This window comes from Saccopteryx leptura, chromosome 1 (genome assembly GCF_036850995.1).
Source record: "Saccopteryx leptura isolate mSacLep1 chromosome 1, mSacLep1_pri_phased_curated, whole genome shotgun sequence".
NCBI classification, from domain to species: Eukaryota; Metazoa; Chordata; class Mammalia; order Chiroptera; family Emballonuridae; genus Saccopteryx; species Saccopteryx leptura.
In genome coordinates, this window is record NC_089503.1 from 204,255,486 (window position 1) to 204,283,130 (window position 27,645).

Consider the following 27,645-nt stretch of genomic DNA (forward strand, 5'->3'; position numbering starts at 1 on the left):
AGGAAACATCCCTTCATGTATATATGTATGTGTACGTGTGTGCATGTATGTGTGTGTGCATGCGTGTGTGTGTGTATAAACACACAACAGCTGCCTTCTGACTAACAGTTTTGATTTCAGTCTCTTCCCACCCCAACAGACCATACATACAAAACACTATTGACAGAAACTTAAAAGGGTGGAAAAAAACACCCACGGGGAAAATGATGGCATCTTCAATTCCTCTGAGGAAAAAGACTAAAAGAACAAAATTCATTTTTAGACATACCTAAGTTGTTTTCGGAGCTGCTGGAGTTCCGCACTTTGTTCAGTCACTGTTTTCAGAAACTGCTTATTAGTCTGCCACACACAAAAAGAGAAACATGTAGTATCAGAACATTTATAACTGCTTCTTTGGAGATTAGCTATGGGGCCTATAAGTAGAAAAATAACATGAAGTCATGGTGATGATGAGGTTTTCTGAGGGTAGAACAGAACCCCGGCCCTCTGTGCCGCCTGACTGCTTCAGTGGGCCCTGCATCCTGCCAGCCCATCTGCCCGAGTCTCCTCGCAGGGCTTCTCTGGCCACCTGTGGCCCCACTCACCTGTCCATGCAGAAGGCCCCAGGCGGCAGAATTCACATCCCCAGTCTGCCCTGGAAGGGAACCAGCATGCAAATACCCCCAACTCTCGTGTCCCCTAGTGGAGTGACTCTGAGCCGTGTCCTACACTGGCTTCCACAGTTCATTTGTGGGATTCAGTTTCAGTGACCCACGTGTTAATGTGCGTGATTAAGCCTTTCCTGGCTTCCTCTCTCCCCTTCCCAGCCTGGCTTCCCACTCCCCTATCCCTACTCACCTATCGCCACTCCCCTACCGGTGCCTCCCTCCCACAGGTCTCCTGAGTGAGCCACAGGCCTTGGAACCTTGCCTGCCTCAGGGTCCGCTTGTGGAGGGAACTAAGGTGAGAGGTGAAGCAGGGGTCCAGGTGTGGAAAACTTTGTAAGGGAATTCTTTTCTTCTGTAAGTACCGCTTTGCCCATGACAGGACAAGTCCTTATCCCTCCCTGTGGGCCGTGTCTGCGAGTCTAGAGGAGAGCCACCTCCTCTCTGCCCGACTTCTGTCCTTCCTACCCCCTCGGACCACAGTCTCTCCAACAAAGTCCCGGAGGCTGTTCTCACTGCGTGTCTCTCACTCTCTACCCAACTGCATTGACTTCACATTCTCAGTAACCTCTGTATTTCCCTCTGCCTGGGACGCCCCAGACTTCCAGCACTCACCCCTGCACACCCCACAGGGGCCACTCACCCAGGCAGGACTGACTGTTTCCTTTCTGCATTCGATAAAACTTTACCCATGCTTTTACAATGCACACTGCATTGTATTTAAAATTTATGTGTTTCTGGTTACAAGCTGAGCCTTTTTTTGAGGACCAGCTTCTCCCATGTCTGGCACATGATTTAGTCTATTCTAAGTGTTTAAACCTTTGAGGAATGAATGGATGGATGTCTTTATGGCCATGAAAGACTGCCTATGGATTGCATCTTTATTTTTACTGTGGGGAGTAGACTACTGAAGACCAGAATTTAGTATTCACTTCACAGACCAAAATTTAAGAGACCAACTATCATCATGCAGAGACAGAAAGATCAGTAGGTAAATTATACCACACCACCACCAACAATAGCAACAAAAAGACCTGGGTCCTGGGTGTGATACTGGGCCTGACATCAGGAAAGACATCTGGTTGTGTGCACATAACTGAAGTGCTGACTTGAAGAAGCCAGCCTTCTGTGTTACTCCACAAGGTCAAGCCATGTGTCAGGGGGAAGAAATTGATGAGAGATTTTTGGCTTTCCAATAATCAGAGTAGAAAGGAAAAGGCTATTAGGGGAAGTGTAATAACCCTTACAGGGAATATTCAAAGCAGAGGCTAAACGATCATCTAACTGAAAAGCATTTAATAGAAGGATGTCTATTACATTTGGGGGAGTAGATGACCTTTAACATAATTTCAAATCCTCCTCTGAAGCAACTTCGACGACTTCAGCCCAAACTAATCCACGACTCTGAATTCCTCTATAATGCCTGCATGGCACCATTAGTGTTTTATTATGTAGACTGCCTTGGCACCACCATAAGTAAGGTTTGTGTTTTTTATTACCTGGGGGCACCTTACAGATAACTGATGTAGAATAAGTGGACGTATAAATTGGAAGCATGGATTTTAAGCAGCTAGTATTGGTAACTAACACATTTAATTTGGGAACGATCCTAGCAGGAGCTCCACAACTGCCTCTGAACACGGCCTTGCTCTGTATCGAGATCAGTCACAAACTTGGAAGATTCCTAGAACGTGGAGCGGCACAGAGGTCTAAGGAAGCATTGTTTTCAGCCAGCACTTATTTCAGCACTTGATTTAACACTGATTACTTTGTAGTCTCTTCTGTTTTACCAAACAGACCAGGGCCCTGTGGGTAGATGCACTTCTCTAGCAGCTAGAGTCTCTGTAACAGTCAAGGACCTTAGTATGCAATTAACAAATATTTTTGAGTAATTTAGAGATGAGCAACTATCAAAGAAGAATAGGATTTCAGTAAAGAGAATCAGTGGGGAATGTGAACTCTGACTGTACCTATAGCCACAATAAATAAGCATAAACTTGTGCTTTTACATACCATTCAGGTGAGTATATTACCTGAATATTAGTAATATGACCTTCTGCATATTACTAATGTGGACTGGTCACAAGAGCAATTTTATTTACTTTGTTTATACTCATCAATTTATTGTGCATCCATAGAAACCTATTCATTTCATGAATTTATTTATGTAATCAGAAAACTTACATAGAAACTGTTTAATTTTTAAAGGGTACTTTTTTACCAATTGATTTTGACTGAAACTCGCCCCTTGGCTGTGCTCTGAGTGCTGAGACACACAAGATTGTCCCCATAACTCAGCTATGTCCATTTATACTCAGCGGTCTTGTTTGATGCTTGTATGCACATTGAGAAAAACTCTTCTACTTTAAAGTTTCTCTTAATCACTTTCCTTGTTTTAACCACAGTATGGTCTTTTATTTGTATTTATAGCACAACTCTCATTTACCCATCTTGTCACTCCTTTAACACTGTCCTGTAACCATAGTTTAATTTTGGCCTGTAACAATAAATTGTGTGCCTTGGAAAATTTTAATGTATTTCCTGTGATTATTCAAATATTCTTTTCTTACAATGTGCATCACAATGATTTTAAGTTGTTTTTAATAATAGAGGGGCTCTGTTATATAATATAACAAAAAAATCATATACTCCCACATTAGGGGATGTACTAAATAAAGAAATAATTTTGATGTTAAACTATTAATTCCATGTAGAAGTAGGATTTCTCAATTAGGGATATTGGTAATTTTGTTTTGGATTTTGTTAATACTATTTTAAAGCCCTAAGAAGTGTATTATAGAAAAATATAAGTGACTGGAGATTCTAAATGTTAACATAAGTAAAAGAGGGTGAAACTGAGCTAATATTTTTACATGGTTAAAACAGAAAAACTTTAAAAAATAGACTAAAACTGGAAAACTTACTTTTGATGGTACAACTCGGCTATTAAACAAAGACATTCTCATTAGGTACTAACAAGAATTAGCAGAGTAAGTAAGTAAAACAAAGAAAGGAAAGAGAGTAATTACCTGAGATGTGATAATCCTATTACTCAACAATGAGGTAAAATAAAACTCCAAGAAAGAAAAGAAAAGGGAAGGAAAAAGAGAAAGAAAAATATCTGAAAGAAAAGGAAAGAGAGGAAAAATGGTAAAAAGAGAGCTGCGAGGGCTGATTATATTTGTTTAGGAAAAAATCATAGGAAAATTTAGGTGTACCAGCTAGTCCTGGTGGTGAGTCAACTAACAAATGGTTATTAGTGTCCTATTGTTGTTATTGTATTAATGTTTATTGTATTGACTTTAGAGGGAGGCAGGGAGAGAGCGAGAGGGAGACAGGAACATCGATCTGTTCCTGCATGTGTCCTGTGAACCCTGTCATGTTATTAAACATGAAAGGGAAAGACAGATACAGAGAAAGAGTACTGCTTCTGTATTTTAATTTCCTGCAACAAGCATTTTGTTGTTGATTTACATTAGCATAAACAAATACTTAGAGTGACAATTTCTGGTTTATATAAATAAGTACTCTAAATGAATGTCTTCACTTACCATTTCTACGTTCTCATTCCTAACATGAAGCTCACTGGTCGGTTGTTGAAAACTGGTCATCTGATCCTATAGTAAAAAAGGTAGAGGAGGTACATATATAGCATCTGGTTTGCAGCTCTTCTTTAAAATTAAACTAAAATAAAGTTTAAAATCATTATGTCTAAGTTTAGATGAGATCAGAGGTATTTCTTCTATTATTATATGAATTAAAAGTTGAAGAAATGATACATTTTAAAATAAATGATTACAAAATTAAATAAGGTGGTGATATGAAAACCAAAGCAGTTATTTGCTTTTGTGTGTTTGTGTGTATGTGTGTGTGTGCGTATGTGTGTGTGTGTGAAAACATAATCTAGAAATCAGTTCATCAGTGAACAGACAGACATGCTAGAGAAGTCTTTTCCGACACTGGAAAGCCACATTCAAACCTTTTCAAAACCTACAATGCAAAACATGGCACTGGAGTCACAGCCGGCCCTCCTCACCCCAGTTTTCAAAATTCTCACAGCTTGAATGCCACAAGATTTAAGTTGCTTGATTATTTGTTATGCTCCTATTAAACATTACATGTGCAGGTGACAGAGAGTTGGGAGGTGCTGTTAATGTGTCAGATGACAGAATTAAAGATTAAAAATAAATGGGAAAATGAGAACAAAGAATTATTTGTAAAGTATTGTAAAAAAAATTACTGCAAAGCTAGAGTGCAAACATAATCTTATTCAGGTGAAAAAAAGAAAAAGAAAAGTAATGGCTTAGATGACTGACCTAAACAAGAAAACACCTTAAATAACTTACTTATGTTAGAAATGGTTTCTAGAACTCAGAGATAAGTTTTATGAACGAGACCACATGGGTTATTTTCCATACTGGGCATATAGAAAAAAGTTACTGAGTAAACTATAAAGCATCACAGAAGTATTATTATGACTTCTTTTGGTAGAAATTCCCAATTACAAATAGTTGCTTTCTCAAAATGCTACAGAAAAGCCATCAGAATTGGAATTACTCCATAGTTTTCAACGTACTCAGCAGAAAAAGGGGAAAAAAAGGATAAAGGAGGCAGATTTTTCCAATGGAATGGACAGAATTGTGAATTCTTGTCAACAGAAGTATAACGCGAAAGCTAGATGGCCACTTTGGAAGAATATAAAACGATTCTTGCTTTGGATAGAAAGACATCTTTAAGGAACCAGTAAGATTCATTCCTATTGTAAGATTTTATTCTGGTTAATTTATGTTAGACAAGCCTGACATCCATTTTAGTAAAAGGTTCCATGTAAAGGTGTCCATTTTCATTTTACATGGCGTTATCATTATAGTTAAGCAGGTTTCTTCATTGGACATAATCCAATGCACAGATTTTGTCTTTTTTAAGCCAGGTAGGACATCAAGAACATAAAAGCTTTAGAGGCCCATTTAGAAATAATAATCTAATAGCTGCTTCGTAACACCAAACACAGCTTTCATGTTAACCACATTCTAAAACCCAGTGTATAGTAGGAACTGTTCCAGTGATTTGTTTCAAAGATTCCTAAGCATCCAAGATCTCTTTTTTGTCAACATAAATGCATACTAGAAACTTATGCATTCCCCCCCAAAGCTCAGTTTGTCTAAAACGTGATTTCATATTGATATACAAGAAGAGCATGAAATCTAACATTACCTTTTGCTTTTGATTTTCAACTAGATAAATTTGGGCCTCAGTCATATATTCCTGGTAAAGCTTCTGCAGTTTGTTCAACTCCTGAGAAACAGTTTGCCAGAGCTCCACAGCCTGAATTTTTTCCTATGTAACAAAAAAATATTTGAGAATTCATTAAACTATTAGTAAGCTATCATATAGTACAAATTAATCATATCCTTTTCCAGAATGAATTCTTGCATATAAGTCATAAGTTAAAACAGAACTTCTACAAAGATAGTATAATAATATTGTGGATGATATGAAGTTGTATTAATAACTTAGAGAATAAAACTAAAAGTGAAAATTGTTTTCTTTGAAAAATTTTTTTATTTAGGTTTTATAGGTAAAATTAAAACCCTTAGATCAGAGATAAGGATTAAACCACTCTCCTTGTTCCTCAACAAAGTGTAAGTCTTAGAAACTACTGACAAGAAAATTGCCCCCAGTAAAGTATAAGACTTCTTTTGTGATTGTAACAGTAATAAATGTTTATTGTAGGAAATCAGAAAAATACAAAAAATGGTGATGAAATAAAAAGTATCTAAGATTTTACCAACTTGTAGAAAATATTGCTAACATCTGGATATAATAATTTTTAAATTTTATAATTAACCCAATAAATGTTGGGTTTATTGATGTGTATAAATGTGATTTTTCAGGAGAGTTTTGTATTTTCTTTTAACAAAATTGAAAATCATATAGTGTACTGTTCGTATTATACTATTTTCACTTGATACTTTATAATGAAAATCTTCTCAAGTTGTTACTCTTTCAATATAGCAATTCCCAAAGTGTGGAATGGGGATCCTTGAAGTCAAAATTATGTTCAAGCTAATGTACAGATGTTGTTTGCCTGTTTGACTCTCATCTCTGATGAGTGTAGAGTGGCATTGTCCATCGTATAAACGATGTGATGTGTGATGCTGTCAATCCTCTGACAGCTACTGGAATGTGTTTTTATGCTCCCATTTGTTTTTAAAAAAATGTTTGTTTACATCTTTAATGCAATAACTATGATAGATACACAACCTACAGAAACAAAAAGCTCTTTGGGGTCCTCACTAGTTCTTAAGCACCCTGAAGAGGAGTCCCAACACCAGAGGCTGAGAAAGCCTAAACAGGCCTGCAGGGCCATTTTACTTTTAGGGAGGCGGAACCCAAGACTCAGGCCATCGGCACAGGGTCCCTCCGCGAGCTGATGGCACAGTCAGGAAGAAACCTTGGTGGGAAAACCTGAAGCCAAACTGCTTTTTCCTATTTGATTGTCCAGACTTGGACCTTCCCAAACCGTCTACGAAATAACTGATCCAAATGTAGCAAAACAGTGGGACCATCTTCAGAGATATAACAGGAGACCAAGCAAGATGTAGATGGAAAGACAGGGAAGACAGGAGGAGAAAGGGTATGTAGTGAGAGTATGGTTTCTTAAAGTATAGTAAAAGAATGGCTAAAAAATGAGTAATTTTCGAGTTTTAATAAAATTCAGCACTGGACATTACAGGAACAAAATTACTATAAAGAGAGGCTTTTTGAGATAATTTTTCTGTTTGTTTTTTGAAACTACAAGCTCCTATATACTTCTTCTACATAAATATTTATCGGACCTTCCTAATAGCACTAGTCTAGAACAAACTAAAAACCATGATTTCCTTATTTTCTCCCTTCTACTACTTTTCAAACTCAGTGTTAAATACATGCTCCTTATCAGGGTCAATACAGCCTATCTGCTTAAGTAAACAATTCCAAAACCAAATTTCCAAGGAATAAAAAAATGACTTTTCATAGATGACTATAAAATCAAAATTGTAAAATTAGAATTGCTAATCCCCATTTATAAATGAGGAAACTGAGGCACACAGCCAGAAAGTAAAAGGATAGGGATTCAAATCCATACAATACATGATACCTAGGATATAAAATTGTAAATTAGAATATAATTCCCTTATATATAACACAAAAAATAGTGTTAAAAACTGGATACATATAACATGGCTTCCAAAATTTCAGTTACTATGATGGAGAATGAAACAAGAAAAAATGTAATCCTAGAAGTACCATTAAAAAATATAATTCTATAATCCTTGAAAATGGAAAAAAACAGTACCAGAAGAAAACACAGAAAAATAAAAACCGTAAGTTTAGGGAAGTGGATAACTGATGATTTTTCTCTTTCAAAATTTCCCTTGATATCAAAATACTTTTATAAGATAAATTCATGTCAAAAGCTTTATGATTCAATTAAAATGTATATTTGACAACTATATTTATAATGTTATTTAAAAGTTTTGTTACCTGTTAACCACTGTGTAAATTGTAGGAAATCATTAAGTGTTAACAATTTTGTTATTCTGTGTTATCATTCATAAATCATGATTAACAGAGATTTTTAAAAACTCTGTTTATTCAGGATATAATTTAAAAAATATGTCACTCACTTGATTGGCCAGTTGTAATTGTTCTCGAAGGTTCCTGATTGTTTCTTCATCTGCATATAGGTCACTCCCCACCTCCGTGCCACAGGGAAGGCTCTCCAACTGTTTTTCAATAGCATCTTTTAATTCACTGTGTAACCTTTTGGAACAAATGATAATCTAAATTCACTTTAGTAACAGTAATTAATGTTTCAGGGTTACATAAACATTTGGGTCAAAAAATCATTCTTTACGTAAAAATTATTTTTAAGCAGACCTCAAAAATTAGAAGTATTTATTCACCACTATATACTGTGCTATAAGAATAAAAACATCTTATAATTTCAGATGTATTAATTGGTCATAATTAATTCAAGTCTAATTCAGTTTGTCCTAGGGAGTTTTTAAATTTTCAAAAAGGTAAAATTCAGATATTATACCTTCTTAATTGATAAAAAGACAGTCATAAAAATATTTAAAATGTGATAATGTTTTCATCTAGTCAGTTAAACAGAAATGGGATACTGAATCTTGTAGAATTACTTATTTTCTTTATAGTGTTTCACAAAACTCATTTGACTTTGTACTCGTCTCAGTTAATAAACAGAGTAGAATAAATCTGTTGCTAGTTATGGAATCAAGATTACTGAGGTTTTATTTTTCAGTACAGTCTTATATCAACTTGACCATAATTCTGAAAACCTTAAATTCGATTAAAATTAATATTAAGCTAAATTACAGATAGTTCTTACTTTAAAACTAAAAAAAAAAAGCACAGAAGGTACAGATTAAAAGACTACTGTTTTATTTTAACATGATATACAAACCTATGGGAAAAAAAGTTTATCAGAAAAACTTCAAAACAATTAATATAATTACAAGCAGAAAATACTACTTCCAATAAACACATATAAATAATAAAACTAAAAACTAAATACATATATCTGTAAAAAACATGTATCTGTTACATATACATATATCTGTAAAAAAACTTTTAAAAATGATAGAAAGGCCCTGGCCGGTTGGCTCAGAGGTAGAGTGTCGGCCTGGCGTGCAGGAGTCCCGGGTTCAATTTCCGGCCAGGGCACACAGGAGAAGCGCCCATCTGCTTCTCCACCCCTCCCCATCTCCTTCCTCTCTGTCTCTCTCTTCCCCTCCCGCAGCCAAGGCTCCATTGGAGCAAAAGATGGCCCGGGCGCTGGGGATGGCTCCTTGGCCTCTGCCCCAGGCACTAAAGTGGCTCTGGTCGCAACAGAGCGACGCCCCGGATGGGCAGAGCATCGCCCTCTGGTGGGCTTGCCGGGTGGATCCCAGTCAGGCGCATGCTGGAGTCTGTCTGACTGCCTCCCCATTTCCAGCTTCAGAAAAATAAAAAAAAAAAAAAAAAAAAAAAATTAAAAAAAAAAAAGATAGAATACAAAATTCAAGACAGTATCAAGCTCTTGCAAAGAGCAAAATGGATGGGATAGGGAAAAACACATGGATCGATGTACCAGTTTGGTAACATATTAGTTCTTATGTTGGATGGTTGCTTACAGGTATTGTTTTATCAGCATATCTCATAACATACATGCTATACATGATACTATGAACAACTGCTAACATTTATGAGGTGTTCATTATGTACCGCATTTCATGTACTTCATAGATGAAGATTCTACAGTACAAAGTACAAAGAAGGTAACTTGATCAGTCAAATAGCTAGTAAGTAATGGAGCCAGGAATCAAACAAGAAATATGGCCCGAGAGATCACACTCATATGTTTTATAAATAAAATACCAAATAACAACAATAACATGCATCTAAGACAATAAAATAACCAGTAGTTAAATGATATACCTTTCATTTTCCTTGATGACACTTACAAGTTTTAGTTTCATCTCACCAACCTGTTTCTGAAAGAATAAAATGTGGTTGTGGTCACACATTTCCCAAACAATTAGATCTCTATTAAATCCTCTATTCATATGCAAGCAAACGTATTCTAGGACACTAGCCTTCAGATGAAAAATAACTATTTTTTCCTTCTAACAAGCAATATTAAATGTAAATATTTTAATGATACAAAGACTTTGAGACACATTCATTTTGCATAGAATATAAATAAAAGTATTTTATATAACACATTGGGAAATATTTATAAATGTAATTTCTATGATTTGTAGATGTTTACAAAGAACAGATATTCCTCATGTCACTATAATAAATATCAGATGCTCCCTATACTGTGAATGTATATTTTAATTAATTCACCTTAGTTTAGGTGAAGCCCATTAAAGCTCTTGTATTGTACAAGGTAAAATGTTAATGGTGAAAAATAAAATATATAAAGATCTTTATCATTAACTTATTCATTCTCTGATTCACTACCTTTACTAATTGTCTACATACTCTGCACTATACAAGGCTGCTTTGGTAAACCAATGTATGCCAAAACATATATTTTTAAAGTAAAGTAAAAATACTTTAGTAGGAAAGAAGGTTAAAAAATGACTAAAATGCAAAAAAGAGTAAAATATAAACTATAAAGGTAATGAGATTAAGGTATGATTAATTTTCTCTGAGGGGATAAAGGCATAATAGGATTTCAACAGGAAAGAAAGGGCATTTCACATCAGGAGAAATCTAAGTGACAGCAAAGAAGTAAAAAATGCGGATAACAGAAGCATGGTGGTCAGCTCTCAGGAAGAGTTTGTGGGAAGTGAAGAGCAGGAAGAAGACCATGTGAAATCAGTTGAACTGCAACTGATTCCTGATCTGTCCATCAGTCTTGATTGGCCACCGAGGCTAAAGAGGAGGAGCCAAGCCTGGAGGGAACCGGGCAGGGGAAGGAGAAAAGGCAGGACTCCCAGCCTTTCTCACTCCCTTCCCACCCAGACAGCAGCCGGCCGAGGAATCAGTACAGCCAATCCTACTGGCAAAGCTGGCTTGGAAGGGGAACTTGCCCCAGGTCCCTGCTGTGCCTGAATCACGATGAAATAGAAATGAATGAGTTTAGCCCACATAACTGAGGATGGACCATACCCTGGGCGATGGCAGTGAGAAAGAAAATTTTAAAAAGACAGTTGGCAGGCCTTGAATGCCATGCCAACTATGAGGTCTGAATTTTAGGATAGCAATGATCTCACTTTGTAATTTTTAAAAAATCAATCTTTAAAAGTTGCAAAATTGTCAGAATATCTTGAAAACTACTTATTACTCTTAAATAATTCCCAGGTAGAATCTACATCCACTAGCTAGGATTAAAGGTGGATCATTACAGTTGCCCTAAAGATTTTTTCATGTAAAATATTTCAAAATATCTACTTAGCAAAGCAGTTGGAAGGAAACTAAATCTCAGCAGTACCTCTCATAGCACCAACTCTCCCACTATTATTTACATTTTCTGGAAGGAAATCTTTCATTTCAAGAATTATAGTGGCTTCTTTTTTTTACGCTTTCCAGATATACTACTTTATGACTGGGACAACAAGATAAATCATAAGTACTAGTTCTAATCAATAATATCTATGTGAGCAACTGTTCTTAGAAGTAGCTATTAGCATCTTTTTATCTCTTTAAAAGCAGCAGCTATTCTTATCTCAGACCCCAGGGCTCTTGGCTTCTCTCTTGTCATTAATTCAGTAATCACTCTTAGATGGAGAATGCCAAATGGAAAAATAAAGTTAAACCCCTTAGTAATGTGAATCAGATAGATTATAGAAAATTAAAAATTTAACACAGTTTAATTTCAAGATAACAAGCTATTCCATTCTATAATAACTGAAACATGTCATTATAGCAATTCCAAGAGAGAATTCAGCAGAAATTTAAAGCACCCTAGTCTTAAAAATAAAAGCAAAATGCCATTTGTGCAACAGAGAACTCTCTGTTGCTACGGTTAAGTAGAAAGATTAGAAGACATTACTATGGTTGGCTCAAAACTGAAATGACCACAGGCTGAAAAGCTTATAATAAAGACTAAGAAAACATTTCATTAACTTGTGATAACTTAATGAAATGTTTGTTTTTGAAATTTAGGTCTGCAGAATCACTTTATGATTTTATATATATATTAGAAGATTAACTTTGGAAATGAAAGTATAAATAATTTCAAATGCAATGAAAGAACTTCAGTTTTAGATGATACAAACATTGTGTGTTCTTTTAGTAAAGCTACATATCACACCATTAATTTATAAATAGGAGATTATTATATTGGATCATCTTGTTAATAAGCTCTAGCATTTATTCATTCATCAATAATTGAAGGCCTGCTATGCACCAGACTTCAAAGCATACGGTAGGATCTCTTGCTGTCCATGCATGGAAAGAAGATGTGAGGTTCTTAGTGGCTGCCACATTCAAGGCCCATTTCTGAGGAAATGAGTCTCACAGTGTTGTCTTTATATAATGTTAAACTTCCTTCTATTTGCATTAAATTAAGTCAACCCTGCCACCTTTGTCACAATTAAATTGATTCAGGGATTGTTATCTGAGCCAAACACAATGGTGATTTTATTAAAACTCTAAGACGTCGTCACTTGTTGGTGGGCTCAGCTGAAGATATATAGCATCTATTTAAGAAACAATTCTACTGTATAATTATCCAACAATAGGAAAAGTCAAGATTTTCCAAACAAAAAAACAGATTATAAATATTAGGTATACTCTAAAAATGTAACTAATTGAAATATAGATAGTACCCCAAACAATGATGTGCTATTTAGTCTAGTTCTCCGTGAGCCTGCTATAAACCCTAGTCTTAGAAATTCTGGGACTCATAATGTAATCTGTCTACATGGACAGCTTCCTCGGTTTCTCCACTCTCCTTTGCTCCTAAAATAAACTCTAATTACTAAGAGGTTTTAGAAAAAATTGTCACACCTCAAGCTTATATTAGAAGTGAATCAATAGTTTAAAAAATCAGACAGACTTAATATATTAAATTGGGGAAAAAATTTATTCTCCAAATAATGGGAAATAGAGATAAAATGAAAGTAAAGAGAAAGGTCTAAAAAGATGTGTGGGCCCTGGCCGGTTGGCTCAGTGGTAGAGTGTCGGCCTGGCATGCGGAAGTCCCGGGTTCCATTCCCGGCCAGGGCACACAGAAGAGGCGCCAATCTGCTTCTCCACCCCTCCCCCTCTCCTTCCTCTCTGTCTCTCTCTTCCCCTCCCGCAGCCAAGGCTCCATTGGAGCAAAAGATGGCCCGGGCGCTGGGGATGGCTCCTTGGCCTCTGCCCCAGGCTCTAGAGTGGCTCTGGTTGCGACAGAGCGATGCCCCGGATAGGCAGAGCATCGCCCCCTGGTGGGCGTGCCGGGTGGATCCTGGTCGGGTGCATGCTGGAGTCTGTCTGACTGCCTCCCTGTTTCCAGCTTCGGAAAAATACAAAATAAATAAATAAATAAATAAATAAATAAATAAATAAAAAGATGTGTGATGGTTTGGGGTCTTTCTGGGGGATAAATAAAGATGTAAGCCAACAATAGACTAAGAACGCTTCTAAGCATCTAAGACGTATTCCTACCCAATAGCATGCACAATAGAACACTGGATTAAAAAATAAACTGAAGAAAATATTGCATATACCCACACGCACATACATATACACACGCACACTTACAAGGAGCTAAATATTTTCTTCCTCATCAAAACTTGTACTTATTTACTTTTTTTTTTCTCATCAATATTTCAAAAAAGAAAGGGAGTCTATTTCACTTTTTTTTATAGTAAAATCCAAAAGAGCTTGATAACTGTGATGTCATACCTGATAGTATGTCAGCTGCCCATTCAGCTCTTCCAGATGCTTATCATACTCAGTAATAAGAGATGCTACAAAGCTAAAAAGATATATAAAATAGGGCATATTCTGTTTAATCTGGTTTAATAAATGTGTAACTTGTGAGATAAATTGTACATCCAAACGTTTACTGTTCTGATTATAATTTTAGCCCTAGCAATCAATACACCCCCCCCCCCAAACCAGGGGTTCTTAACCTTAGCTCCGTTCATATTTAGTGCCGAGTTATTTGTTGTGGGGAGCTGTGCACTGAGGACATTTAGCGGCATCACTGGCCTCTACCCAATAGATGCCAGTAGCACCCTCACCCTCTAGAGTTGTGACAAAAAAAATGTTTCCAGACATTGTCAAGTATCTGGGGGCAGGGAGGAAGGCAAAAGCACCCCAGTTGAGAGCCACTATTCTAGACTGTAATACTGGCTTTTCTGCCTGGCCAGGCGGTGGCGCAGTGGATAGAGCGTCGGACTGGGATGCTGGAGGACCCAGGTTCAAGACCCCGCAGTCGCCAGCTTGAGCGCGGGCTCATGTGGTTTGAGCAAAGCTCACCAGCTTGGACCCAAGGTTGCTGGCTCAATCAAGGGGTTACTTGGTCTGCTGAAGGCCCACGGTCAGGGCACATATGAGAGAGCAATTAATGAACAACAAGGTGTCGCAACAAAAAAACGAATGATTGATGCTTCTCATCTCTCTCCGTTCCTGTCTGTCTGTCCCTGTCTATCCTTCTCTCTGACTCTCTGTCTCTGTAAAAAAATTAAATAAATAAATAAATAAAATAAATGTTTAATACTGGCTTTTCTTTTCAATTCAATGACAAACCATTCAAGCCTAACTACTTACAGCAGACCACAAAATAAACATTCCTGACACTACTACAATTATTTTCACAATAGCTAAATATAATTAAGAAAATAACATTTTTCTGGTAACTCAGCCTTACCTTTGGTCCACCACCGAGTTTCCCAATGCGTCATCTCTGTCCCCTTTGAAGGCAGCTTTCTGCAGGAGAGAAGACCGACTCTTAAAAGGTATTCTCAGTCCGTTCTAGCCCAAACTGACAGCAGTTCAAAACTAAATACAATGAAAATTTTTATAACCTTAGAAAACCTATTAATGCGATTAAAAAGGAGAGAAAGGAAAATCATCTCAATTGATGTCGAAAATGCATTTGGTTTTCATACATAATAAAGAATACATAATAAAGAATCTTGGCATACTAAAAATAGGAACTTTCTCAAACTGTTAAAAAATATTCCCTACCAGAAACCTCTGTATATCAATTACTGTCCTATAGGGTGGAGCATCAGAAACACTGCATTAAACTTATTGATACAGGCTGCTTCACCATCATTGCGAAGACTCAGCACTGGGCTAGAGGTTCTAGTTCATGCAACCTGTTGCAGGAGCATGGGGCTGGGTATACAGTAAGAGGTGCTGAATGTGAGAGTGAGTAGAAAAAAGGAAGATTTTTTTTTATTCAAGTACTATATTCATGCATAATGAAAAAGTATACAAATTGCAAGTATAATATAATACTAGATTTTCACAAAGTAAATACACTAGTAAATACACAAGAAACAGAAGGTATGCAGAGGCCTGGCCTGTGGTGGCGCAGTGGATAAAGCAGAAGGTATGCAGAGCACACCCTGGCAACGGAAACGTGTGTATGTACTGCTCCAGTGACTTCATTTTGCATTTCATTTCTGAGCGAACATCAAGTCAAAGTAAGCACACAATTCTGATATGTGAAGGTTTAGTTAACTTTGTGCCATGCAAAGTGAGAACTGCTTAGACGACCAGCAAAGCAAAACCCCACAAACTACCCTGTGACTTCTAAGTTTCTGTCCCCCAGTCCTCCACATGTAACTAATGCCCCAACTGCTAACACTGGAGATTAGTTAATCTGTTTTTATAAATTTACAGAAATGTCATCATTCAGTACATTCTCTTTTATGGCTGAGTTTTTTTTGTCCAAGTTGGGTTTATAAGATTAATTCTTCTGTTGCAAGTGATTTCAGTTTGTTCCTTCTTATGGCTATACACTTTTTTTAATTCTAAGAGCATGCCACAATATATGTATGACTTTTACTGTTAAATGAGCTATGTTAGAAAGGTCTTTTCTTATGGTTATACCTTGGATGGAACTGATGACTCCTAGGGTATGAATCAGTTAGTTCTAATAGTGATTGTACCAGTTCACTCTCCCACAGGCAGTATTAAGAGAGTTGTTTCACACCCTTGTCAACACTTGGATTCACTCATAGTATGCTTTTACTTTCTTAATGGTGTCTTTTAACAAACACAGTCTTTCATTTTGAGTTATTCCATTTTTCAATCCTTTACTCTATTATGACTATTTTTTGTGTCCTTTGGAAGACAATATTCCTATGTAAGTTGATAGACTTGCTCTTATAAGTTTCCTTCTAAAAGCTTTATTATTTTACCTTACACACACACACACACACACACACACACACACACACAATCAATCCATATGTAGTATTTTAGACTAGTATCGGTAGGGGTCAAGATTTTTTTTTTTTAAATGGATATCGGACATGTGTAGAGCTATTTTTGAACTCTATTCTGTATACAACTGGTTTATTTCTCTACCCTTAGTCAATATGGCACTGTCTTAATTACAGAGTTTTACAGTAAATCTTGACCTCTGCTAGTATCTGTTCTCCAGCTTTATTACTCTTCCTTGAGATTGCCTTAGTTCTTTTTGGCATTCTGTACATAAATTCTGAAATCAGCTTGAGAAGTTTGAAGAAAAAAATATCCTACTACAATTTTGATTGAAATTTTGTTGAATGTAATTAATTAACCTTGCAAGCTATGAACATATTACATCCTTACATTTATTTCATTCTTCCTTAATTTTATCAGTATTTTATAGTTTTCAAGTTTTATATATTTTTCATTAGAACTATTCTTAAAGATTTAATGTTTTTTTCATGTTATCATCACTATTTAAATTTCAATGTCAATTGGAATACTGCTATTTATAGAAATAAAACTAAATTTGTAATTTGGCCTTGTATCCAAAGATACTGCTAAATTCATTTAAGTCTGACAATCAGAAGATTTTTTATTTTTCTCATATACAATCTTATTTTCTGCAAATAGTGATAGTTATTTCTTCCTTTCCATTTTTTATATATTTACTCATTATGATGCTGAATAAAAGTGATTTCAGCATGTATCCATACCTCATTTTCATTCTTAGGAGGAAACTTTCAACCTCTCACCATCAAGTACAATGCATATCTAGTTTTTTGTAGTTTTTCAAACTGAAGAAGTTTCTTTCTATTTCTAGTTTGCTGAAATTTATTTTGTCATGATAGGAAACTGAACTTTATCAATCATTTCCTAGATCTCTTGTGAGAGGCCATTTTCTTCTTCTTTTTCCTGCCATTATGGTGATTTACACTGATTTATTTTCAAACGTTAAACCATCATCGTATTGCTGTCATGTTACCTCCCCTCTCACTACGGCAAGCCATGCAGTGAAAGGCAAGACCTATGATGAGTGGAGCTCTGAGACAGCCACTCAGGAGATGGTCGAGCGCAGGAGGAACCTTTGGCAGGAACATTAGCCTACCACTAAGAATAAGAGATAGGCTCTGAGATATGACTGTATGACTATGAGAACAGTACATGTAAGAGAAGAATGTGCACCTTTGGAAAATCAAAAGTGCTATAATTTCACCATAGAGTACACTATTAAATAAGGGAGGATGTGTCCCTACTTGGTATATTAGACTTTAACAATTTATAATCACAGTGCATACTGCATACACCCAAGGAAAGAACTATTAAAAAATGTCATATATTATTTACTATTTTGAGTTTGTCTAATGCTTCAGTCATAATTTATGAGACCTCAGGGAGTTAGAGTCTATAACTGGCTGTATCTTGAGAAACAATTTTAGAATGTTTTAAAACAATAAATTTTCATTTTAGAACACAGACATTCTAACAACATGCATAATATGTAGGTGCCAACCCTGAAAATGATAAGGCAATTTCTATGGTCAAAGACATTACATTCACCAAGCAAAAACAAGCTTTCCTCCTCATAAGAATCAAAATTGTAAGTAAAATTTCAAAGCACTGTAGGGAACTTTACATGAGGAGAATCCAAAGTAGAGTTTATTTCGATTCATATCCATGTAGACATATTTACAACCCAAATGAACCAGTTTGTTAGACCTCAATTAATTTACATACCTGTACTGTTGAATATTTAGAAAAATTTTCCATTTGATATCTTCTAATAACTTCATTTAGTCCTTGATCTGAAAATAAAAAAGACAAATCAATCTGTAGTTTGTTGGGTAATTTTCAAGTTATAAAAACTAGAAATGAAAAAATTATTATTTGATATATCCAATGTAAAACTAGTCTCCACAGCTTCTCAAAATAAATGAATCTTTAATTTCAACATGCCACTTTAGAGTTTAAGAACAGCTAAACCAACTATTGCCAATAAAAAAAGAGCAGCTGCAAATAATTAATTTTTGTGGTCTCAGAAAATTTAATTTTCAGTCTCTCTAGCTTTCTCTTCAGGTCAGCAGAACCAAAAAATATTCTGCACATTTCTTTTTAAATTCCTGCTACAGAGGTAAAAAGAGTTAGAAGGATTAACTGTAGCCATATTCTTTAGAATTGTTCAAATCTGTTGAAATTCTTTTTCAGGATAAACCTCCACACTGAGAAAAAACTGCAAGACAAAGAATCCAAACTAAGCAGGAGTGGGCAAGAGACAATGGCAAAGAAGGTCCAGAATAAAGCCAAGAGTTCTCGACAAACACAGGTGAAAATTTTAATGCACAGTAGAACACAGCACCCAACAAATGTACAGTATTCATTATTTCAAGGTCACCTGGAACATTTATTTAAAAAATTATTTACTTTTTAAAAAAATTATTGACTTTAGAGAGGAAAGGGGGAGAAAGAGAGAAAGAGAGAAACATCAATCTGTTCCTATATGTGCCCTGACTGGAGATCAAACCCGCCACCTTTGCTATCAGGATGATGCTCTACCCAACTGAGCAGTCATCTGGAACATTTAAAAGTGCAATAGGGTGATTCTCAACAACTTTCCAAAGACTGAAGCCAAGAATAGCTTGTTATTTGAAATAGCTCAATTAAATGGCAATGGAGAACAAAAAAGTAAAGGGAAAAATTTCCATAGATTTTGAAGTTAAAAAACTACTTTTCAATAACTCACAGGTCATTGCCGGAATTATAAATGTGAAGGTATTGTGAACTGAATGGTAGTGAAATGTAATACCTTGAAACCTGCTTATAGAGAAATCTATAGATTTAATTGCATATACTCGAAAAAATGGCTAAGGTCAATGAACTACACACATCCTTCCCCAAAAGTTAGACAAAGAGCCATAAATTAAATGCAGAGAGTGGGAAGTAGAGGAAATCACAAAGATTATTCACCCTCAAAAGAAATAGAAAATAAACATGCCAAAGAAGATCAATGAATACAATCATCTCAAAAGTTATATGAAAACATCTGACGAAATTCAAGATATACTTATGATAAAGCTTTAGGAATGTAGGAATAGAAGGAACTTCCTTATCATGTTAATGGGTTCCTATATAAACATGCAGCAAATGCCAGCCATTCTTAGGGGTGAAAATGTGGAAAACTTTCTCTTGGAAATTGAGAATGACAGAAGATAAGTTCTCTTGACATATATTCACACTCTCATGGAGGTAGGTGTAAGTTAATACAAAAAGGCAAGTAAAAGAAATAAAAGATAAAGACTTGAAAGAAAAAAAGTCATTATTTATGGTTACAAGTGTGTATGTGGTAAATCCAAAAGAACACAAAGATAAATTCTTAGAATCAATAATTAAAATTAGCAAAGTTGTTGGATACAAGTCAATATACAAAAAGTAATTCTATTTATATATACTGGCAACATAAAGTTAAAAAATAATTTAAAGTACAATAAAAATATCTATATCTCCAAATAAGTCTAGAAAAGATGTGTAAGACTCTTGCGTAGAAAACTATGAAACCTTCAGGAGATAAATTAAGGACCTAAATAGGTAGAAAGATACACATCATTTACAGGACTTTGTCAGGATGTCAGTTCTCCCCCACATTGTTCTCTAGGTTCAGTGCAATCCAATTAATATTTCCAATAAGGATTTTTCAGAAATTTAAAAGCTGATTCTAAATAGAAGTGGAAATACAATGAGAATAGTTAAGACATTTTTGCAAAATAAGAAAATGGGAAGATGTGCTATACCAGATATCAAGATTTATTATAAAACTACAGTAATTTAGTCAGTTTGATAGTCATAAAAGAATAAACAAAACTGATCAATGGGAGAGAATCTAGAAATATATTCTGTATATATGAGCACCGGAATTATCACCAAAGGGGTCCTCCAGAGCAGAGTGGGAGAGAAAATAATCATTCTCTAAGTCAGGGGTAGTCAACCTTTTTATACCTACCGTCCACTTTTGTATCTCAGTTAGTAGTAAGATTTTCTAACTGCTCACCAGTTCCACAGTAATGGTGATTTATAAAGTAGGGAAGTAACTTTACTTTATAAAATTTATAAAGCAGAGTTACAGCAAGTTAAAGCATATAATAATAATTACTTACCAAGTATTGGGTTGGGGAATAAGTTCATAGCGTTTTTACCGAAGACTTTTATTTAAACAAAAAACAATAATTATATCAATAAGTTAATCAATTATATATTCGCCGTTGCTGTTTACAACCTCTTCCCACCTCTCGACCAATTTGTTGATGCCGTTCCGCCAAAAATCGCCTGGTCTGGTGTCAAAGAAGTTGTTGAGCCAGTTTTTAAGGACCTCTTTGTTATCGAAGGTAACGCCCTTCATATGGTTTGACAGGGAGCAGAAAAGATGGTAATCGGTCGGTGCAAGGTCTGGAGAATACTGCAGATACTGAAGGACCTCCCATTCAAGCTCTTGGAGTACAGCTTTGACGACTTGTGCAACATGGGGCCTGGCGTTGTCGTGAAGGAGTATGGTTTGACCATGTCAATCAGGTCTTTTCAGTCAAATAGCCTCATTCACGCGGTGTAGCTGGGCAATGTAGAGCTCCTTGTTGACCATGGCATTCTTTTCGAGCATTTCCCAGTTCTTCATCGAATTCAGAAGGCCTTCTGCTGCGGCACGTGTCATCGACGTCAAAGTCGCCATTTTTGAACTTTGCAAACCATTTCCGTACTGTAGACTCGCCTATGACACCTTCTCCATACACGTCGCAAATGTCCTGGGCTGCTTCGGCAGCTTTTTGACCTCGATGAAAAGCAAAGAAGAGCAGGTGTCGAAAATGTTGATTTTTGCCTCCTGGGTATTCCATTTCTAAGCCTCAAAACTAATAAAAAATTAAATAACTCAAAAATACAATTAACATAGTTTTGTAGAGCAGAAAGAGTTTTATCGAATGAATATTTACCCTTTGCCAAACAGCGAACAAATCGTTGTAAAATAAAATATAAAAACGCTACGAACTTATTCCCCAACCCAATACTTTATGTTGGATTTTTGCTAAGTTTGGCAGAATAAATCTTTATAAAACAACTTACTATAGTTAAATCTATCTTTTTATTTATACTTTGGTTGCATCGCTATCACCCACGAGAGCCGGAATGCCCACTAGTGGGTGGTAGGGACCAGGTTTTGACCTACCACTGCTCTAATAGATATCCTCAGGGACGGGAAAACTTCACCTATAAAAATCAATTCTAGGTGAAACGAAGAATTTAACTGTCAATACCAAAACACTAAATCCTAGGAGAGAACAAAGAGAATATCTTTACAACCTTAGGCTAGGCAAAGATTTTAAATCAGAATACAGAAAGCACTGACCATAAAAGAAAAAACTGATAAATTGTACCACATTAAAATCAAGTACTTCTGCTCACCAAAAAGAGACTGTTAAAAGAGTAAAAATGCAAGCTGCAGACATGAAGAAGAATTTCCAACACATATAACTGACAAAGGAATTATATCTAAAAAATACTGGCCAGGTGGCTTAGTGGATAAAGCATCTTCCTGGTGCACCAAAGTTGTCTATTCAATCCCTAGTCAGGGCATGCATGATTGCATTGAATCCACCCATTACTTTATGGGAGAATTGACATATTTACTTCATTACGTGTTCTAATGCATAAATTTGATACGTTTTCCATTAATGTAGGTCTTCCTTTATGTACTCAATAATTTTCTAAGGTTAGCTATCTTTCCACTGCTGAGATGAACCCAGTATAAATACAATAATATGGGAATGAATACACACACATTCATAGCTGGCTTCTATTTATTAATATTTTTCTTTAGTACTTTAGTTTCTATGTGTATAAGTGAAAGAGGCCTATAATTTTTCTTCCTTTCAAATGTCTTTGTTGGATAGTAGTTCAGAACACAGACACTGAAGCTAGACTGCCTGGGTTCAAATTCAAGTGCATCACTTAGTAGTTATAACTTAACCTTGAATGTGTGGAGGCACTAGTCCAGAAAGCTGACATTTTATCTATGGTTACTGAACAGTTGGGCGTGAGAACTGTAAAGGCAAATGCAAAAACTGACGTACAGATAAGGTATTACTGGGCGGGCAAGGGCTGCAGAAACGTGGGGACATCCTCATGTTAAGATTACTGGCAAGAAAGCAGATAAACTAATGGGCAGTGGTGACAGCCTGTGTAAGAAGCAGTAAGAGCACACTGGTACAGGGTTTAAGAGATGAAAGGAAATAAAGGATGCAACGATAGAGGTCTTACATCAAAGAATACAGTAGACTAAGAGATCAGTGTCTAAGACTTTGAAAAGAAGGCAACTTGAACAGGACTTCTGCTTATGCCCAGGATGAAATAACAAGGACTTCCTTCTCACCACATACAAACACACATGAAAACATATGAGAGACATAAAAAATAAGGTGAGACACATGATTGCCCCAGCTTAAGGACTTGACTTTCCAGGCCATGGGGCAGGCAGGAAAAAAGGCAAGCAGAAACCAGCAGACTCTCCGAGTTAGGGGGATGGAGCTGGGTCGATAGAGACCGAGTAAGTTAATATAGGGAGTTCAAAGAACAGAAGAGAGAGCTGCAGAGACAGAGCCCTGGACATAGGAGGGGCAGAGGGTTTCTCTCGAGTACACAACAGAGTATGGAGTAGCTACTCCATCTATTCAGAACACTGAGTTGGTAGTTTAAAATCTTTCCACAAGGAAAATTCTAGGTCTCACTGGCTTCAATGGTGAATTCTGCCAAACAGTTAAGGAAGAGATAATACTAATTCTATATAAGCTCTTCCAGAATATTGAAGAGAACAAAATATTTTCCAAGTGGTTCTATGAGAACAGCATTATCTGTTACCAAAACCAGACAGATCTTGGGGGGGAAAAAAGGCTTTATGAAAACAGATGTAAAAATTTTAAACAATCTATTAGAAAATCAAATTTAACAATGTATAAATAGGATAATACATCAAAACCAAGAGGAGTTTATTCCCCAAAAGGGTGCTTAACATTTGAAATTTAATCAATGTAAATCACCCTATTAACAAACTAAAAATGAAAAAAATTATCTCAATCAATGCAGAAAAATCATTTGAAAAAAATCTGACATCCATTCTGATAAAACTCTCAGAAAAGGAATAGAAAGGAACATTCTCAACTTATTAAGAACACCAATGAAAAACCTACAGCTTGTTATCATACTTAATTTTGAAAGACAGATGTTTTCTCTCTAAAACCAGGAAAAAGATAAGGACGTCAACTCCAACCACTTCTGTTCAGCATCATATGGGAGGTGCAATAAGACAAAAAAATGAAATGAAGGCATTTAAATTGGAAAGTAAGAAATAAAACTGTATTTACAAGCTAAAGGGATTATGTAGGTAGAAAATCTAATGGATTTTACAAAACAGAAACAAAAACAAACCTTACTAGAACTAATAAGCAAATTTAGAAAGGTGGCTGGGTACAATTGGCAAGAAAATGATTTCTAAGTAGCAGCAATGATGAATCCAAAATGAGACTAAACAGATAACGCCATTTACAGTAGTATCGAAACCAGCAATAACAGGGAACAACTTGACAAAAGATGTGCAAAACCCATATACTAAAAAGTATCAAATATTGCTGAAAGAAACTAATGAAGAGATATGTCAATGGATATATACCTTTTCTTTTACCAGATAACACAGTATCATTAAGATATAAATCCTACACAAATGAAGAGATTCAATGCAATGCCTAACAAAGTCCAAGCATCTTGTTTTTAAAATAGAAATTGACAAGCTGCTTCTAAAATTTATATGGGAGTGTAAAGGCCCTAGGAGAGCCAAAACAACTGTGAAAAAGCACAAATCTGGAAGGCTAACACTATGTAATTTTTAAGGTTTATTATAAAATGTCAAACAGATCAATAAAACAGAATTGAGTCCAGAGATGAATTTACACAAATATAGACAACTGATTTTTAACAACGGTGCAAAGGTATTCCAATGGCAAAAGGACATTCTTTTCAATTGGGCATCTATCCATTTGCCAAAAGGTGAGCCTCGACCCTTATGCTCCACCTGTACAAAATTTAACTCAAAATGGGTCATAGGTCTAAATCTATAATGCAAAACTACAAAACTAGAAGAAAATCTTTGCAGCCTGTCTTGACTAAGACACAGATGAATAAAGAAACAAATTGATGAACTGAACTTCATCAACAGGAGAAGGCTCTATGAAAGAGTGTTAAGACAATGAAAGGAAAAAAAAGCGCGTCCATCCCCACTACCCATAATCCGCACTACCAAATCCAAATGGAAAAAAATGAAAAGAGACCACCAAGATCAATAGAAGCCAATGTAGAGAAGGTCAGAGGTCAGTGGGAGTAGGGCAAGCCATCTACATTGACCTAGCTGTTTGGGTGGTTCATCTAACAGGGGAAGCTACCAGCTATAATAGGCACGCTAGGTCCAGTTAAAGGAAACAGTGGGGCATCCTTGACATCCACTGACTCTCACCTCTTCATGCAAACCCTGCCATCATGCTCCAATTTCCTGTGCAAGCACTGTTCTTTCAAACCTCTGAGCCTGTGTGGCCTCCGCTCCCTCTGAGATTTTCTCCTGCCACTCAACTTGTCCTCTAGTAAATAACCACACATTTTCCCACAAATAATTTACTATGCTTCTACTGTCTTATTTGGTTTTCTCTGGTTTTTGGACTTCAGTTTTATCAAAGAAATCTGGCTGTCTCATTCCCACGAAACAGAGTTTCTGACTGCCTCAGGTACTCTCCCTGCCAGCCAGACTCCTCCACTCAGCGCATGTCCCATACCACCCAGATGGTGTTCAGCTGCTCCTCCTTATGGGGTGGGAGACAGTCCCGATTCAAGCCGAAGAAATAGTGCTAACGTTATAGTATCATTACACAAAATATACACTCTGCACCTACTATGTGCTAGACACCATGTTTTATTTGAACCATCTCATTTAACCCTCACAAGACTGCCTGAGGGTTAATGTGCTATTTATACCCATTTTACAGTGAGGAAACTGAGACACAGAAAAGCTTAGTAGCTTGCCCAAGGTCAAAGACAGACTGAATCCAGAGGCTGAGTTCTCCACCACTGGTCTTCCATATGCTTCCAAAATGGAACCTATCATAACCCCAGCCCCATCTTCCCTGTTGCTCAAGCCAAAAACTTGGTTCCCTCTATCTCCTTCTCCCAAATCCCCTAATCTCCAACCTCAGTGTACCAACCTTAGTTCATGTCTAACCTGGATGCCAGCCACCTAATTGCACTGTGCTATATAATGCATGTTCCTCATAACAGCCACCCTGGGCTTTCCAAATCACAATTTGATCATGTTATATTCTCAACTGATTTCTTTTCAGTGGTTCCCAGAACCCGTGCAATGGTCCAAACTCCTTAACACATAGCAGACAAGGCCCTTCATCGCCCAGCTCTGTCCTTCCCTTTCGGTGACACCTGTCATTTCTCTACCCATACCATATTCCATGCAAGCCAACCTTGCAAGTCATTTACTAAGCATATTCCTAACCCCTCAGTGTCACAAGTACTGTTCAGTTTGAGGTGCCCACTGAAGTCAATATTAGTACTTCAAATTTCAGCCCAATGGCACTTTCCTTGACCACAGTTAATAAATAAGCCTGTACTGGTTAATATGTACTGGCTTACCTCTGTGTGTGAGATACTACGCTAAGCCCTGTACCTATCTCAACACTCATCTAATCATGCCAGCAACCCTATGAAGAAACCGAGGCCAAGGAGTTGGCAGTTGCTGCCACTGCGGTACATTTATGGAATTTATGTATTTCCCTCCTTGGATTAAATTCCTGGAGGGTAGAACTGTCTTCTTCATCTTAGTAGCAGCTATGCTTGTAAAGCGCTAGAACATATTAGAGAAAATAAAAAAGAGGGCCTCAGTAAACATCCTCGGAACAAATGGCCAGAGCTGTGCCTCTAGGTTCTAACTGCAGACTTGGAAACCCTTTCCTGCCGTGGCCCTGCAGTTTCCTCAGAGCAGGTGAGAAGCGTAAGGAACACGTCTAGTGTCTGGTCGAGTCCTAGGGAAGCATAAGGCATCTCTGAGTATTTACACGTCCGCATGTATACCACCAAGCCTCTTCTGCAGATGACTTCTTCAAACTGCTACGCATTCCCACGCACCCAACAGGCATTCAAAAAATATAGGTGGGTCCACGATGACATTCAATATGACACAGAAGAATTCTCAAAAAAGGAATACGAAGCTTACTTTTCTCCCTCACTGAGTCGGGATCTGTGGCCATCGGGATGCCATGTGAGTTTTGGAGGTTTCGCCACCTTCACTTTCCTCGACAAGACACAGAGCCTACCGTGCGGGAAAACCAAACTACTGTGACGCTACGGAGGTTGGCAAGCGGTGTCATCAGCATCCCACTCACGCGGCTTCAAGAGAAGCCGCGCCTCCGCTCCTGAGTCCCAGCCCAGCGGAGTCCCAGGCTCGGGACCGAGACTTCAGGTTTCAGGTGTGCGGGGGCCCGCCAAGTGCATTCTGTACACGTTCACACCAATCCCAGCCTGGAGGGGACCGGGCACGCCGGCCACGGGCGGGCGTCCCACGGGCCACTCGGAGTCGAGTCGGGCCAGCCCGGGGGAGCGCGGAGGGAGCCGGCGGGCAGCCTGGCGGCGGCGTCCTTCACACAGTGAGCCAGCAGCGACTTCAGGACCGCCGAGGCCAGCGGCGGAAGTCCACTCCGCGCGCCCTGCGACTTTGAAAGCGGTGCCCCGGACGCTCCTTGGAGACGGTGACGCCGCCTGCGTCATCACGCGGGCGTCCGCTTCTGTCATCACGCTGCTGCCCGAGTCCTCGCGCGCTATTGGCTCTGTCACCAGCCGGTGCTGAGAACGTGCGCGACACGGCACAGCCGTCTGAGCCAGCTAAGCGGCGGCGGGAAAGCGGGCGGGCCTGCGACTTTCGGGTGGTGGGACCCCACTACTGTTTTCTTCTTCTTCTTGATTCTTTTTAAAGGAAATACCTAAAATGTAAACCTAGCTA

The 27,645-nt window shown here is 37.3% G+C and overlaps 1 protein-coding gene across 1 annotated transcript in view; it reads right to left on the minus strand.

Moving 5' to 3' along the window:
* Positions 1-27,372, minus strand: part of SCLT1 (sodium channel and clathrin linker 1) — a 92,809-nt gene extending 65,437 nt beyond the window's left edge. The window contains exons 1-9 of the mRNA XM_066385175.1: positions 26,863-27,372; positions 18,303-18,370; positions 15,010-15,068; positions 14,040-14,112; positions 10,131-10,186; positions 8,315-8,450; positions 5,859-5,981; positions 4,196-4,261; positions 269-339 (exon numbers count right to left, since the gene is read on the minus strand). Coding sequence (XP_066241272.1) covers positions 269-339; positions 4,196-4,261; positions 5,859-5,981; positions 8,315-8,450; positions 10,131-10,186; positions 14,040-14,112; positions 15,010-15,068; positions 18,303-18,370; positions 26,863-26,896 — 686 coding nt within the window. The 5' untranslated portion in view covers positions 26,897-27,372. The remainder of the gene's footprint in view (positions 1-268; positions 340-4,195; positions 4,262-5,858; positions 5,982-8,314; positions 8,451-10,130; positions 10,187-14,039; positions 14,113-15,009; positions 15,069-18,302; positions 18,371-26,862) is intronic.
* Positions 27,373-27,645: the final 273 nt, after the last annotated feature.